Source organism: Bactrocera neohumeralis, chromosome 5 (genome assembly GCF_024586455.1).
Source record: "Bactrocera neohumeralis isolate Rockhampton chromosome 5, APGP_CSIRO_Bneo_wtdbg2-racon-allhic-juicebox.fasta_v2, whole genome shotgun sequence".
Classification (NCBI taxonomy): domain Eukaryota; kingdom Metazoa; phylum Arthropoda; class Insecta; order Diptera; family Tephritidae; genus Bactrocera; species Bactrocera neohumeralis.
In genome coordinates, this window is record NC_065922.1 from 68,121,627 (window position 1) to 68,136,429 (window position 14,803).

Genomic DNA, 14,803 nt, shown 5'->3' on the forward strand with positions numbered 1-14,803 from the left:
CTCTAACGATTTTCGATTATAAGTAAATTAATCGATACATAAATGTTTCATGGTAATCTTTGTTTATTTGAATTATATGCAATTGCTTCACCTTGAGGTGATTGTGGTATTCATAAGGGATTTTTAAATTATTTGATTGTCTGACTTTGAATAATCCTTTAACCTAATATATTTCACGACCATTTTCGGTCTACCTGCTACTCAATCTTCTATTAAAAATTTGTGGACAAATGGCAGCGCTAACGAAATGAAAAACTTTTAACGGCAGGTTTGACGGAAGTTTTATCTGACATCAGAACCATACCGACAAACGGTTATTTATTATTTATAGTTAAACATTAATAGATGCGTACTCCTTAATAATACAAATGTATTAGCCGAGTCAATAATATAAAAATATTAGCGTTTTGGCCAACTTTACCGCTTTTTATTTATTTATTTTTGTTGCTGTTAGCATCAAAAAAATTTTTACTTTCATGGCGTGGTATAATTGCATTGATTTTAATTATTAACCAAACTTACAATATTTATCGTTAATCTAATGTTACATAACATTATCATGCAATTTAGCTACTTCAGTTTAAATATATTATTATTATAAATTTTAGCATTTGAAATTTGAAAGCATATACAATTTAACAGACCACTCCTGTCGTCCAAGTGTAGATATACGATGTATGTATATATATTTGAAACTGTTAAAAATTAATCGCTTCATTATTAATTACATTAATCCACCGAACGATTCCCAATACTTTGAACGTCCAATTCACTATTGGTACTTAGGCTCGGCGAAATTGTCGTCGAATTCGAGATAAGTCCACGATCCAAATTATAGTATTGCATAACTTTTTGTGGTGGCCGACTAGAAATCACTTCAGTTATTTGTGTGACAACCCACTTTGTAAGCTTTATAACAGCAATATGTGCAGCGAACTGTAAAACTATAGCGCCAAAACCTTTATAGAGTCCTGAGAAACCTTCTGCGGCGACTGTAGTACGATAACAATCGATAGCACCCTGATAATTGGTTAGTATGGGTACAACAGCATAGCCATTATCGAGATTGTCAATAATAGTGCGAGTACCTTGCAATTGAATGCGATGCAGTATCGTTTCAAATGGATAAAATATCACTTCTGTGGTGAGCATTGAAATTAGATTCGAGTAAATTTCTACATTTTGATTCTCCAAAGTGTCGTCCTTATATTTAGCACCCTTGCGTTCTTGAGCTTGTTGGATTCGACGACGCATAATACGCGATGAGATACCTTTGATCACAAGTCTAAAGAATTCGTTTTACAGACTTATAATTTCAATAAATTCTTAAAAAAGACTTACCCAAATAAATATTTTGTAATGCCAACAGACATACACGGACCAATTAAAGCCCACGCCGGTAACATACGTCCTTTTTGTGGGGAGCTCCAATACAACAAACGTAAGCTTCCTTCTCGGAATACATCAAAAAGACCAGGTTTTTCACTGGCTATATCGCTCTGCACTGTCTCCACCAAGGAAGCAGAGTAAAATGGCATTACAACCGCAATGCTAACGCTATCCATTTTATCAATATATTTTCAGTTAATTAATATTAATAAAATTCAATTTTAATGAGTTTTAGTCATACCACTTTAGAACAATATGCTGACCAAATTTCTTTAAAGTTGTACGGCTATCCACATCTCTGCAAAATTAAATGATAATTTCATATAATTTTTACAGTTTCATGGCGGACGTAGCTTACTTTGGCCAATGTGTTATTTTGGATATAACGTCATCTACTGCTAACGACATGCCTCGAACAAGTAGGCAACTACCTAATCCTTTCCAGAGTGTAGTAACACCTTGGCGCCGATGCAGATGTATAATGCTGGGAACTAGCGCAAATGGATGCAAATGGTAGCTGTAAAATTTCAAAGTTGTTAAATTTAACAATGTTTGTATAAATTTCAATAAGTATACCGTCTGGAAGCATTGTAAACTTGACACTGTCGTCGTAATACAATGAACGGATGGCTAAGCAAATTTTCAGTTACCAAGCTGACCCACTGAACTCCTATACCGAGGTACTTCCGTATGGATATTTCTATCGCCAGAAAAAATCAAATAAATATGTAATTCAATGCGTCAAAAAGATTATGTTGAAAAACTATATTTTACCATCCTCTTGACTATCATAGTAGTTATCTAGCACTTTGTGCTTTTCTAGCGGTAATGACAGATCACGCTCTGAATTGACATATTTCAATCCTGTTGAACCACCAGTCGTCATGTCATGTGCTGAACCGCCTAAACTGTCAAGATAATTTTGTGTGTGCAATTGTCGTTCATCATGTAGAGGAAAGCTGAAATCGAAGGAAACTATAAGTAATGATACACCTAAAAAAAGCTGTTATCCACTTAAACTTACGTCATGTGAGAACGTTGTAAATTTAGTGTATTAGGTGGTACTAATGCACTCGCTCCAGCTCCGGTTGTAATGTTTGATGTGGTCATTATTGGCCCCTGAATTTGACTTGCACTAAATATATTACGAAGTCGAGTTTGCTGTTCAGGCTCGTCGCTATCATCATCCTCATTTTTTTCATTTGTCGCATACCTGTAATATATATGTAAATCACAAATCATGCCTTAAGGAATACCATTGCGAAACGAAAATTAATTATTTGCATTCACTCACATTAATGTTGAATAATTATTCATTCCTGCCATTACACGTCACGACACTACGCTTAACAGAATTATTATAATTTTGTTATTATTCCTATTTGTGCGCTCTTTATATTATTTTTAATAAGTTGATAAAAAGAAATATTTCTTCCTACTAAAATATAAAAATTCTTCAATTTCCCCTTAACCATCTGAGCAAGTGTCAGAATTTGGCAACTGATTTTTAACAAAAACAATGAGCTTCCGTATGTTCAGTGATAAGCAAAAAATTCGTTCCTGAAATTAAAATTTAAAATATATCTATAAAAAAAACTCTTTTACTAAAATATATTTTTTCCAACATTATTACTAACTATAAATTGAGGTAATATAGAATATAAACGTGTTTTTAATTCCGATAGTATATACGTGCGTTATCTATTTATATATATATTTTGCACGATATTTACGAAAATGTATATATATATTTAGGTGTAAAAATAATAATAGTTGGAAAAATAGAACTAAATTAAAATATCGGGGTCTGAACGAGAATTGGTTAAAAGGAGAAATACGTAATAGGAAAATTTATAATTCAATTATTGGACAAGTCTGACTGCGGCTCGCTCATATGGTACTAAAAGAAAACATTGCTAATGAATTAAAATTTAGTGCAAAAGAAAATTTATTTAATCAACAAAATGCTCCGCACACTTATTATTGACCTAAACAAATTGCGGTAAGCGTAAATTGAAATGAATAGTTTCATTAATTAAAAATGTAATGTCTTAACTAACCTCAAATTTTAACTACACTCACTAGTCTAAATCCAGTCGTGGTTACACAAGTACGGGAGAAAGGACATTTAACCCGACCGCGTTTGAGAAACCCTTACTGGTTTGTACGCAAAGAAAGATTGGTAGGTAAAAAATTGAGAAGTTAAGATTAACTGACAAATACTAATTTAATTTGCCACAAGGCTCGTGATACAACGGTGACAACAGAGAACAAAGCTTTCGTCAAAGAAATAATAAAAGACAAATATGGTCCTCCGGCAATTATTAAAGGTATACCTTCCTACGACCAATCAGCTTTAATAAAAACAGAACAATTCGAGCGACAGCCATGGCATGAAAAAGCACGTCGTTGTGGCCTTATAGCTCGTAAAATTGGACAGTATCCACTTTGGTTGAAAAATGGTGAACGTATACGTACCACATTGTTACAGGTTGTGGACAATCATGTAATTCGCTATATACCTCCTCATGAATACAAGCCTGCGCAAAAGCCTAATGTTGCCAATCTGAATAAATTTGGCTGCCTGCTAGTGGGTGCCGAGTCAGTAGATCCCTCCACATTAACCAAAGAGTATTGCGGGCTATTTCGTGATTCTGGCGTTATGCCTAAACGTAACTTGGCGAGATTCATTATCTCCCCAGAAGCAGCGATACCTGCCGGCACACCATTAAATGTTGCACACTTTAGAGCAGGCGATTTTGTTGATGTACGAGGCAAAACGTAAGCGTTTAAGAAAATCCAAATCAAATAAAAGACTGATTTTCTATAAAATATTTTCCTTTAGTGTCGATCATGGCTTCCAGGGAGTAGTAAAGCGTCATGGATTTAAAGGAATGCCTGCTTCTCATGGTGTAACAAAAACACATCGTCGGCCTGGTAATATAGGTGGTGGTGGCGAAAAAGGGCGTGTATGGCCGGGCACAAAAATGCCTGGTCATATGGGTAACCGCTGGCGTATAGCGAAAGGATTGCGTATCTGGCGCATAAACACCAAATATAATGTGATGTGGGTACAAGGCAGCGCCATTCCAGGATCTACCAATGGACTTGTATATATTTACGATACAATTTTACCGCTGCGAAAACATAAAACAGCTCCACCTTTCCCCACTACTTTTGAAGAAGAGCTAGAAGCATTAAGTGGACCATCAGATGATATATGGTATGAAGACGTGCATAGTTTCAAAGATGATACTATAACTTTCCAACCAGAAACGAATTAAAGTAAAAACTTGTTAAAGAAATTGTTGTAATTTTATTAAAAATATACCACCCCTAATATATACATGTGTAAATATACAAATTCTTTCTAAATGACTGCATTTGCCCAATGTCGCATTATAATACACTGTTTTTCTGTAATTCGTAATATTTCTCGTCATTATTTGACATTAACTTAAGTTTTCCTTCACGTTGCAACTTTTCAAGGTGATGCCCAACATTATAAGCAGCAGCCGGCCACAATTGTTCTGGTGTCTCTTTATATACATCACGTACTACATCCATAGCTTGTAATGGTTTATTAGGATTTCGACTAAAGAAATCTAGTACTTGTACTTCGCGCTGATTTCTATGATTAATGTAGTATTTGATTTTGTCAACTGGTTCCTATAAAAACATATAACGAATTTTATAAAAATGCAACGAATTTTTATATTCAGTATTTTACTTCAATTATATTGCCATGTGCAGGATATATCACTTCAGGTTTTATGCTCAATATTTTGTGCAAGCTTTTCATGTAATCATATAATTCTTCAAATACTGCGGTACCTTCACCTAAAAAGTACAAATTGTAAAATCTGAAAACCTTGTTAATATATTTTCATACCCAAAATACAGTCACCACTAAACAGTATGCCATCTTCCGTGGTCAACACAACATGATCTGTTGTATGGCCCGGGGTATGCACAATTTTCACTTTCGCACCCTCTACACTTAATTCTTGTTTATCCTGCAATGGATGTACCTTAATATTTGCGGGTATCTCTGGGCATACATCTAATGCGTCGGTACGTGGGAATTTATAAACCAAGCAATCTAAATGTATTTAAAGAAACATTAAGCGAATTAACTTTAAGAACTTGGAATATCAGCTTATTACGAACCACTCGCAGCGCACGTCTTTATCACATCTTTCACCCCTCCTACATGATCATGATGCCAGTGGGTAAGTATAATTGTACTTAATGCTGCCTGTTCCTGCTTTAAAACGGTTGTTAAATTTTTGATATACTCCGGCACGTCCACATCACCAGTGTCTATCAAAATACGTCTTAAGAATAGTGAAGATATACATACGTACATAAGACTTACATATGTATATCCATTTAAGAAATAATCTTTGACCTACCTTTTGCCTGTTCCCAATAAATATGTGTTAGTACCTTGCAAGGTCATCGGCCCGGGATTGCAGCCTAATATACGTATAATTGATGAAGTGAGACGAGTAACAGGTGGTATTAATGCCATTTTAAGAATGTTTGCCACTTTCTAAATAAAAAAATTTTCGTCAGTATAAATCGGTGATAAATCTTATCAGTACTGTGAAAACTAGAATGTAAACAAAAACAAATGTTCTCTAAATTGTCAATCGCAAATATATTTTAGCACAGGGTTACAAGAAACAATAACAGTACGGCGAACAAAAATATTTTCCTTTGCTACACCCCATTTTGTAACGGAATAATTGCTTTCAAAACAAGTAATAATGACAGTAAGATTTTAAAATATATTTTGGTTTCCTTTCGAGTGCAACTGATTTACTTTCATATATTTTTCTCGCAATTTGATTAAACTTTTTTACTATTTACATACAAAATGTCTACTACTACTACTATAAATAAATTGGCATTAGCTGAATATTCCGCCGAATTGATGGTGTATTTCGAAAAACATAAAATTATCGAAATTATAACGGTGAAAAACAAAAAAACCAATCATATTTGGTATAACCTGACTTTATATAAAATGTTTACAGCGTTTAATGGTTGAAATTGGCTTGATTCGTCCCACTAATCCACAAAACTGGATCGCTACCAATATTCGGCGCATTGCAGATGAGTTTTATCATAAGTGTTTAAAAGCAAGCTATACATCCAGCAAAATTGGTAAGGCGAGGAAGAGATCTTTACGAATTTCTTTAATGTGCTGAAATAATTTGTTTTATGCTACTCTAAAGATTATTACCAATTGCCGCGACATTTTCACCATCGCATAGTTATATTTGGACGCAGTGGCTCGGGTCGCAAAACTCAAGCGCTGGCGATAGCAAAACGTTTTAATTTAATTTATAGTAAACTACAATCACTTAGAATTTTACATACAAACATATATTAATAAGTTTACACAAAATTTAGTTGACGCCGAAAATTTGATTTACACAACTTTCTTTCGAAACGATGAAGTCGCACAAAAGTTACATAAGGCATTCTTAGACAATGTGGCAAAGGATAAATCGTCTGCGGTATCAAAAGCCATACAGCAGCGCTTATTACAAATAGATGCCCTACGACAAGGTTGGGTATTGATTAATTATCCACGAAATGTGGAGGAATTCACCGAGATGTTTGAGACCTACAAAATACCACCCAACAAACTTATTTATTTGCAATGTCCGGAGATAATGGCGATGCGACGCCTAGTTGCAAAGCCAAATTTGGGGTGCCCGCAAAATACTTGTGAATATATAGAACATGAGGTAATTCAACAGGTTATATAATACAAATATACATACTACTGTGATCTAATTTATAGATGAATTTTTAATATATGTACATAACACGCGAATTTCGAATCATCGCTTTAAAGGAGATGAAATGGACAAAATTTACCTTTCAATTTGATCACAGTAGTATGTATGTATGTGATCTAAGTGTTAAAAAAATTAGCGATAGTGTATTTACTTAAATATATTCCATTCAATTAAATTAAATAGATGGCATATTTCTCACAAAACGAAACAGCAATAAACGACTACCTGCAACGTCGCCATGAGACCATCTATATAGACTCAACACCTTGTTTTGAGGCTGTGCGTACAAACTTATGGACACAAATGGAGCGTTTGCCTTATGTAATGGGTTATAAAATGTAAAAAAAAAACTTTATAAAAAAAGCTAAATTTGCAAGTAGAATTATAAATGGCAGTGCTTTAATTGCTGTTACTTAGTCTAGATCGTAGCTAACTTTTTTACAAAGCACATTTGTACATACGTATACATATTTTATAGAATTGAAATAATATATTAAACCATTGAATCAGTACTTCATTTTGCAAAGCATGCACGATACCAAGAAAAATATAGAAATATTAATCATATTTTTTTTAGAAAATTAACTTAATAGATAGAAGTGCTAGTCGGTAAACATTTGAAATTAGAATTAACGGGTGCATCCGTAATGTGCTTGAAGCCAACTTTATATCTCTATACCTGCGCTAAAAACCAATGATTAGCTTGTTTGGCTAACTGTGGCTTTATAGTTTTTCAAAATTATACACTAGTTTTCATAATAATTTGTCTTCCATTTTTTTTTTTTTTTCAAACAAATAAGCTTAACTATGACTAGCCACCTCTCCCGTTGTCGAACCAGTATTACTAAAATATTGTTGCCTACAAAGTTCCTCCATTACATCATGATTGTAAGTTGAGTGTAGCATGAGTCCTAAAACACCAGCACGTGATGCCATAAGATGTCGTATGTGACGTTCTTGTTCCAAAAGTTCATCCATTTTCAGCCACTGACGCACTCGTTCTAAGTCGATTTCGGCGCGACGTATCTTTTCCCAAACATAGTGCTTGAAGCAGCTCTTTTTAGGTGCGCGACAAAATTCACCTGTTGGCTTGAAAACGTTTGCCACTAGCGGACAACCGCATACATCAGTCTCACTAATTTTCGGATCCTTACAGTGCTCTGGACAGAGCACGCGCAAACGTTTACAGTAAGTTTTACTAGCAGGATTATAGAAGTCACAGAACATTGAATTGCCTTCGATGCGTGTCTTGAAAATGCTACCAAATGATGCTTGTGATTCATATTTGTTAAAACATTTCTCCATATGTTTGATAGCGGTGCGCGAGTGTATTTCGTGACCGCAGGTAATGCAATACATCGATTGCTCATCTTCGATGTCATTATTGTCTTGTGCACGATTTGTATCTAGCGTACTATGCTTGGCACGGTCAACAATCATATCCAGCTCCATGTGTCGCTTATCGAGTTCGGCTAATGCGAAACGAACCACCGCCTGTTTAGATCGTATCTGATCAAGTTGTTTTTTGTTTTCTTCTTCAGCTCGACAATTGGATAGATTCCATTCTTGCACACGTTGTGGCAGCACCTGAAAAAATTAAACGCATAAATTTAAAGTGACAAAGATATGGCAATTGGAGGTGAAAATATGCAATTTGTAGATTCGAAACTTACCTGAAAAATACGATTGGTCGCTAAATTAATGCCACACACATCGCTGCAGTACTTCGACTGTGGTCTTGCATTGTTTCTGCAACGAGGTCCATAACATTGTCGCACGCCTTCTAAATCTGGATTGATAAATACTTCCGGACTTAGTGAGCGTTTTCGTTTCCGTGAACGTTCTTTCGGCTGTTTTTCCTTACGTTTATGTCGAGTGGGCACTGGTACTGCATTTTGCTGTTGTGTAGGTGGTTGCAATTGTTGCTGTTGAGTTGTTGTTGTTGACGGAGCTTGACACACACGCATCTCACAACGCGGCTTATGACCACCCACACGTATGCGACATGATTCGCATATTCCACAGTTTGGAGCGCGACAACCCTCACAATTACCACAGCGACTTTGTAATTGTTTACTTCCACCTAAAGTTATCGCGCCAATATTGACCTCACGTTGGTTTCCTTGTTCCTTTGCTTTTTTACGTTTATCAGTGTCAGTAATACTAGTAGCTCCACTTGGCGCTGCAGTCTTTTCGACTGGTACAACTCGGAACACAGTTTGTAAACTAGGATCTTCTTCTTTGCATCGCTGGCAATAATAGTGCCTAATGTGTTTAGCCTCCTTCTCAGTGATATTTATGCAGTCACCGTGATACCATTCTTCACAGCCATCACAACCGCTAAAAAATAACGCCCATTGATTAATAAAAATTAATGCAAATTTTTTGGAAAATTTAACTTACATCATGAAGCGAGAACAATCAGAAGTTCTGCAAATGCAATATGCCTGACCATCCTGCTTCATTATAGTTGCGATTTTAGACTTTCTTTCTGGCAAGTCGAACTCACGCGCTATCTCCTCTTTCTACATAAAAAACAATAATAGTTAATTCATAAATTCGTAAAATATTGAAATTTCTCTTACTGATTTCTTATATTTTCGCTTATCAGCCATTTTTCGTGAATGCCAACTAATTATCAAGGGAAAGTATTAATAAAAACAATTGTTTAAATGGTGAGCTTGCCACATGTATCGAACACAAACCACACCATATGTATTTATGTTGGATTTACAAATATTAAATTTTTTTGATGCATTTAAAGAATTTCAACTGAGCACTTTAACAAGCTATTAATTAAAAGAAATGTATTTTTTTAGGATGATATATAAGAAATATAGGAAGTAAATATTTTAAATCAGAACATTAAAACTCAAATCATAAAATCATAAAAGTACATTATTGTAAAACATGTCTTTGAGTGCAACCCTGCTTAGTGCGAACTTTTACATATATTTTTCATTCCACACACTCCGCTTAATATTTGTGCTGATTTGTGCGTGTAAGATTTTATCAGTTGTGTGAAAATTTTGTAAAATAGTTTCACCGCATAATACTATTATTTTTTAATTATATAAGAAAGATAAATAAGCAAAAGAAGTAGTAAAGAAGCATAAGGCACATTATTAACTAAGAAAAACATGATATACGCATGGCAAACATAATATTTTAATAACCAGTGAAATCGAAGGTGAACAACAACAACAAAGTGGAACGCCAACCCTCCAAAATTGTGTTTTCGCACATTTGCCGCCGATTTTACCGCGTGAAAAGTTGGCTGCAAACGAATTTGGCTCAAATAAATCTAAATTGAAAGCGTTCGTATAAACGGTTAGTAAACGTTAAGGTTTTTGTATTTATAACTTGTTATCTAAATAGTACAAAACGCGAAAATATGGCAAATACTTTTATTGAGTGGTTATTATGAATGGACGTTTAATTACCGCGTCGGCGTTTTATGTTTTTGGAGATATGATGTTCTCAAGTAAAATATAATCTTTGAATATTACACTTACTGCTTTCTTTTTTTTATACGCAATAAATGTGTAAATAAAGCTAATAGAACAAATTTTGTTGCAAACTTTATATACCTACTCAGTGTATACAAGTTTTAAAGATGTATTTGGAGTCGGAAAGTTATATTTTTTATGATAGTTTTCTTTTTTGTTGCAGAGACTACCAAGTAGGCTTGTAACTAACGCGGTTGAATATAACCTCTTTCACACGATGATACCCACAAACACAGGACTACATTCGGAAGATCACATATATTGCCAACGTCAAAACAGTAATATGACTTTAGAAATACGACAAAATCATCGTGTACCTCTGCAAGCGCAGCAACAATTTTCGCAACAAATCCAGCATACTTTATCACCTCGACAACCACAATTACCCCAACAGCAACAACAAAATTGTAGTGTATCAAACAGACTAGACGAAGTAACGCAAACGTTGCAACAGAACCCTTCACAGCAGCACCAAAGGGCGACAGTTTCCGCTACCGTTTTTACTTCGCACGATTTGGCTGTCGAGAGTGTGATGCCAGGCATATATTTAACAAAGAATTTTATCGCCTGGAATGAGGAAAATTTACGTTCTCATGGCTTTACACATATCATAATAATTGACAAGCACATACAGGAATTGTATTATCCTTCACCCATATTTAAATTATCCACTGAAAATACCACTGTTGATGCATTTGATACATATGAATACTTTAGTCATCCAGCCACTGCGTCACTCAAATTTGGTAAAGAATTTGAAGCGATTGATTTGAATTTTGGCGAAAAATCCTACTTGACCACTGTGTTGCCGAATTGCTATCGCGCTGTTAAATTTATAAATAAAGCCTTACTAGCGGGTGGCACAATCCTGGTAATCGATTGTAATGGCAGTGAACAAAAGTGTGTGACAATTGTTGTGGCGTATCTGATGTACAAGCATAATATAAATTTTAGGTGAGTTTTATGTTTAAACATTTTTGCGCATAATTAAAATATTACATGCATTATTCAATGAATCGTTGCAGCAAGGCATTTTCGCGCCTAAAAGAGCACTATGAAAAGGCTGATCTGGATCGCTTCTATATGACACAATTGTACGAATATGAACCAATATTACAGGTGCAGCGTGCACAATCACGCGGCCAGAGTTGTTCACGTGAAATGTACTCGGCCATACTGAAACGTAAGAAGGCAGATGATGAGGAAACGAGCGTATATGATGGTAGCATGCCATTTTGCATTAGCAATACTACACAAGACTTTTTCAATTCATTCAATCCGTTAACAAATTTTAATGCGACAACAACAACAATTGCGGAAAGGAATTTGAAAACAGTAAATGCATTTAGGCAACAAAGACAGCACAATGAAACACCGGTGCAACGTGAACACAATGCTGCTTCATCATCAGCAATTTACGGTAGCGATGATTATGCTATGGAGTAAATGAACTGAGTTTTTTTTCAATGTTGGCAACCGGTTAAGCTCCTAGGTTAGTAATTTTGTATATAAATTTTTGCATACTTCATATATTTAAGTATGTTTAACTAGTTTTAATTAATGATAAAGTCAGTCCTTTCCTACATTTATATTCCAAATATATGTTTCACTAAGTAAAAATATGACATCATTTCACAAAACAAACTTATTTTGGCCTTCGAAATTACAGTGCTTCCTTAGAAGAAAAATTCTTACTTGTAGATGGTAATATTTCCTTATAGTGAATGCAAGTCAACATTTTTTCGTATTCTCCAGGAGGAGCTCCGAAAAAGACTGTCTTGCGGTGAGAAATTTTTCTGCTTAAATTATTGGTGATGATAGAAAGACTAGAAAGACAAATTCATATTTTATTTTTTGTTTGTTTTAAATTTACAATTCAGAGTGGCTTAAAAATCTAAAATTTACTATTATAGGAAAACGTATTTCTTTTGTCATTATCTGATATTTATATAATGTTTGAAAATTTCAAGTTGATCCTTTCAGCCGTTTCCGAGTAATTTTCCTCACCGACAGATCAACTTTTCGGACAATATTTTCAAATATACATATGTATATAAGCAATAAATATATTGTTTTTTGAAATTTGCAAGGGGCTATAACTCTTTAATCTATTTTAACATCTATTATTCAAGAAAATGTCACAAATAGTAGGTCTACCTTAAACTATTCTCACTTTTACTTTTAAACACCTTTCAACTTTTTTTCCGAAGAAAATATTGTTCTGCTGACGTCTCCATCAGTTTTTTAAGAAATTTTTATTGAATTATATAGCATATTTCTAGGCTTCATGTAGTTTTATTCACAGTACTTAATTGTCTAGTATATTCACAATAGATTTACAGCAAGCCGACAAACTTTATGAGTGTATCGCAAGTGTGTTTTTATTCCCTGAACAGGGTATATTACGACCACGATCTGACATCAAAAGAACGCATCGGAAGTACATTATATATGCATATAAATGAACAGTTTGACGAGTTGAGTCGTTTTAAGGCAATATAAGAGGATTGCACGCGTCCTAAGGTCTATTGTGCCCTCTCCTCAGTCACAACGACCCACCTAGCCCCAGCACATTAATAAATTCCAATATACAGCTCGGTGCTAGTGAGGCGATGTGATCCATATTTGAAGCATGGATCCAAATGCCTTCATCCTGCGTCTGCAGACTGTTATATAGTCAATCAGTAGGTGTTCTGGAGTTTCAGGCTCCATACCGCAGAACCGGCAATTTGCACAAGAAGTTGGGCTCATGTTATATACATACATAAGTGCTTCTTGAGCTTAAAGTGGCTATCTTACCTACATATGTACATTTATAATAAATAAGTACAATATGTAAATTTCTACGTAAAAGGAATGCTCGATTTTTTTTCGGTAAATCGCTTAAATAGGACTTTTAAATTAATTAAATTTATTTAGTGTTTGTTTTAAATATTTTTTTTTCAATTAATTTATTTAAAAACTATACACACATATGTATGCAAGTCAAATAATAAGTATGGCGCTAATGTCTAACGGTAATTTATAAGTGTATCTTAGTAAATACAACATAAAATAAGAAATTTACACTAAATATTTATATATATTTATATTTCAAATAGCACTAACAATTATTTTGTACGTTTGTATATACATACATATATCTAAATTTACAACATTTATATCAGAAAATAAAGTTCATTTATGTATAAATATCTATCCTTACATATATAGCATATTTGCCAAAATTATTTATAAAATTTAAGGCGATTTCGATGACAGCACCCGTATTTGCATAAAATTATCGCTAAAACTAGTGCTTATTTAAAACTCAACTGCTTTTTGTAACCTCATCCTTTATATAGTAAATGTTAAATAGATCCTCACATATCCATATACTGGTGTTTAATCAGTAGTCGTGGGCTGAGGTGCCATTAAACACGAGGAATGGAATTTTTTTTTTCTGTAACGGACAGCACTCGGCATACAAACGATTTAAAACAAGAAGGGTGTTACCTTTGACTGCACCGAAGCTATAATATCCTTCACAGGTACATTTCTTACAGCATGGGTATAAAAACTTTATCTTGATCGTTCAGTTTATATGACGGCTTTAAGCTATAGTCAACCAATCTGAACAACATGTTCGGAAATTATTGCGCCGCCTTGTATAATAATCATGCCAAATTTCGTAAATATATGTACATATATGTTTTACATTAAGGGGTTACATGGGTTTCTTCGGATAAAAAATAGCTTGTTTTTTAACAAATTTTTTCTCATATAAAAAATTAAATGTTTTATTGAAAAATTTAATGGTTACAAACATACACTATTAACAAAGTACAAAATGAAAATTTCAGTGAAAATTTCGTAACATATTTTTTTAAATAGTTGTAATCGAAAAAAGAATTCTTCGTCCAAGTCTTTAAGAAATGTATCTCAAAGACCTGTCTAAAATTTCATGAAGATCGGTTGAGTAGTTCTCGAGAAATCTTACCAACTGACTCCAAAAACACAGTTTCGTGAGAAAGGCGTTTAACGACGGCACACTTAGCCTAGCTAGGCTCGAGCGCACAAGTTTTCAGGGCCGTATTTCCGAAACTATTA

At 34.2% G+C, this 14,803-nt stretch overlaps 6 protein-coding genes across 9 annotated transcripts; 3 read left to right on the forward strand and 3 right to left on the reverse strand.

Moving 5' to 3' along the window:
- Positions 1–399: 399 nt before the first annotated feature.
- On the reverse strand, positions 400–2,881 carry LOC126760771 (mitochondrial outer membrane protein SLC25A46-like). 2 transcript variants are annotated; one of them, XM_050476667.1, is made up of 8 exons: positions 2,684–2,881; positions 2,414–2,602; positions 2,164–2,348; positions 1,966–2,089; positions 1,748–1,906; positions 1,631–1,687; positions 1,342–1,557; positions 400–1,285 (listed from the first exon to the last, which is right to left on the reverse strand). In XM_050476667.1, the coding sequence occupies exons 1-8, from the start codon at positions 2,713–2,715 to the stop codon at positions 730–732; spliced, it is 1,518 nt and encodes a 505-aa protein (XP_050332624.1). In that variant the 5' UTR covers positions 2,716–2,881; the 3' UTR covers positions 400–729. The 2 variants fall into 2 exon arrangements, with proteins under 2 accessions (XP_050332624.1, XP_050332625.1); XM_050476668.1 differs by having other exon boundaries at positions 2,414–2,633.
- A 381-nt stretch (positions 2,882–3,262) lies between these two features.
- Positions 3,263–4,735, forward strand: LOC126758277 (39S ribosomal protein L3, mitochondrial). Its single transcript, XM_050472491.1, has 4 exons — positions 3,263–3,391; positions 3,475–3,571; positions 3,632–4,170; positions 4,235–4,735. The coding sequence occupies exons 1-4, from the start codon at positions 3,354–3,356 to the stop codon at positions 4,671–4,673; spliced, it is 1,113 nt and encodes a 370-aa protein (XP_050328448.1). The 5' UTR covers positions 3,263–3,353; the 3' UTR covers positions 4,674–4,735.
- Positions 4,683–6,022, reverse strand: LOC126758278 (beta-lactamase-like protein 2 homolog). The gene is made up of 5 exons (XM_050472492.1): positions 5,805–6,022; positions 5,560–5,726; positions 5,282–5,491; positions 5,120–5,229; positions 4,683–5,058 (listed from the first exon to the last, which is right to left on the reverse strand). Exons 1-5 carry the CDS (start codon positions 5,921–5,923, stop codon positions 4,789–4,791), a joined length of 876 nt encoding a protein of 291 aa, XP_050328449.1. The 5' UTR covers positions 5,924–6,022; the 3' UTR covers positions 4,683–4,788.
- A 153-nt stretch (positions 6,023–6,175) lies between these two features.
- On the forward strand, positions 6,176–7,547 carry LOC126758279 (adenylate kinase). The gene is made up of 5 exons (XM_050472493.1): positions 6,176–6,370; positions 6,432–6,561; positions 6,633–6,746; positions 6,811–7,151; positions 7,389–7,547. The coding sequence occupies exons 1-5, from the start codon at positions 6,272–6,274 to the stop codon at positions 7,545–7,547; spliced, it is 843 nt and encodes a 280-aa protein (XP_050328450.1). The 5' UTR covers positions 6,176–6,271.
- A 27-nt stretch (positions 7,548–7,574) lies between these two features.
- LOC126758275 (CXXC-type zinc finger protein 1-like) lies at positions 7,575–9,903 on the reverse strand. Its single transcript, XM_050472490.1, has 4 exons — positions 9,791–9,903; positions 9,609–9,730; positions 8,879–9,545; positions 7,575–8,792 (listed from the first exon to the last, which is right to left on the reverse strand). Exons 1-4 carry the CDS (start codon positions 9,818–9,820, stop codon positions 8,007–8,009), a joined length of 1,605 nt encoding a protein of 534 aa, XP_050328447.1. The 5' UTR covers positions 9,821–9,903; the 3' UTR covers positions 7,575–8,006.
- Positions 9,904–10,183: 280 nt separating this feature from the next.
- Positions 10,184–14,469, forward strand: LOC126760761 (uncharacterized). Of its 3 annotated transcripts, none has more exons than XM_050476641.1 (3): positions 10,184–10,535; positions 10,860–11,668; positions 11,740–14,469. In XM_050476641.1, the coding sequence occupies exons 2-3, from the start codon at positions 10,932–10,934 to the stop codon at positions 12,158–12,160; spliced, it is 1,158 nt and encodes a 385-aa protein (XP_050332598.1). In that variant the 5' UTR covers positions 10,184–10,535; positions 10,860–10,931; the 3' UTR covers positions 12,161–14,469. The 3 variants fall into 3 exon arrangements, with proteins under 3 accessions (XP_050332598.1, XP_050332599.1, XP_050332600.1); XM_050476642.1 differs by having other exon boundaries at positions 10,878–11,668; XM_050476643.1 differs by lacking the exon at positions 10,184–10,535 and adding an exon at positions 10,585–10,689 and having other exon boundaries at positions 10,878–11,668.
- Positions 14,470–14,803: the final 334 nt, after the last annotated feature.

Excerpts from the sequence above, each read along its gene's own strand:
- LOC126760771 (XM_050476667.1), bottom strand. The coding sequence starts at position 2,715 with ATGGCAGGAATGAATAATTATTCAACATTAAT. Across the intron at positions 1,688-1,747 it reads AAAATAACACATTGGCCAAA|AGATGTGGATAGCCGTACAA; the intron begins GTAAGCTACGTC and ends TTAATTTTGCAG. Across the intron at positions 1,558-1,630 it reads CAGCATATTGTTCTAAAGTG|CGTTAGCATTGCGGTTGTAA; the intron begins GTATGACTAAAA and ends TAAAATGGATAG.
- LOC126758277 (XM_050472491.1), top strand. The coding sequence starts at position 3,354 with ATGCTCCGCACACTTATTATTGACCTAAACAAATTGCG. Across the intron at positions 3,572-3,631 it reads TTGTACGCAAAGAAAGATTG|GCTCGTGATACAACGGTGAC; the intron begins GTAGGTAAAAAA and ends ATTTGCCACAAG. Across the intron at positions 4,171-4,234 it reads GTTGATGTACGAGGCAAAAC|TGTCGATCATGGCTTCCAGG; the intron begins GTAAGCGTTTAA and ends ATTTTCCTTTAG.
- LOC126758278 (XM_050472492.1), bottom strand. The coding sequence starts at position 5,923 with ATGGCATTAATACCACCTGTTACTCGTCTCACTTCATCAATTATACGT. Across the intron at positions 5,727-5,804 it reads TTATTGGGAACAGGCAAAAG|ACGTATTTTGATAGACACTG; the intron begins GTAGGTCAAAGA and ends ACTATTCTTAAG. Across the intron at positions 5,230-5,281 it reads TAGTGGTGACTGTATTTTGG|GTGAAGGTACCGCAGTATTT; the intron begins GTATGAAAATAT and ends TGTACTTTTTAG.
- LOC126758279 (XM_050472493.1), top strand. The coding sequence starts at position 6,272 with ATGTCTACTACTACTACTATAAATAAATTGGCATTAGCTGAATATTCC. Across the intron at positions 6,371-6,431 it reads AAATTATCGAAATTATAACG|CGTTTAATGGTTGAAATTGG; the intron begins GTGAAAAACAAA and ends AAATGTTTACAG. Across the intron at positions 6,747-6,810 it reads ACGTTTTAATTTAATTTATA|TTGACGCCGAAAATTTGATT; the intron begins GTAAACTACAAT and ends CACAAAATTTAG.
- LOC126758275 (XM_050472490.1), bottom strand. The coding sequence starts at position 9,820 with ATGGCTGATAAGCGAAAATATAAGAAATCA. Across the intron at positions 9,546-9,608 it reads GATTGTTCTCGCTTCATGAT|CGGTTGTGATGGCTGTGAAG; the intron begins GTAAGTTAAATT and ends GTTATTTTTTAG. Across the intron at positions 8,793-8,878 it reads CGACCAATCGTATTTTTCAG|GTGCTGCCACAACGTGTGCA; the intron begins GTAAGTTTCGAA and ends TAATTTTTTCAG.
- LOC126760761 (XM_050476641.1), top strand. The coding sequence starts at position 10,932 with ATGATACCCACAAACACAGGACTACATTCGGAAGATCACATATATTGC. Across the intron at positions 11,669-11,739 it reads AAGCATAATATAAATTTTAG|CAAGGCATTTTCGCGCCTAA; the intron begins GTGAGTTTTATG and ends GAATCGTTGCAG.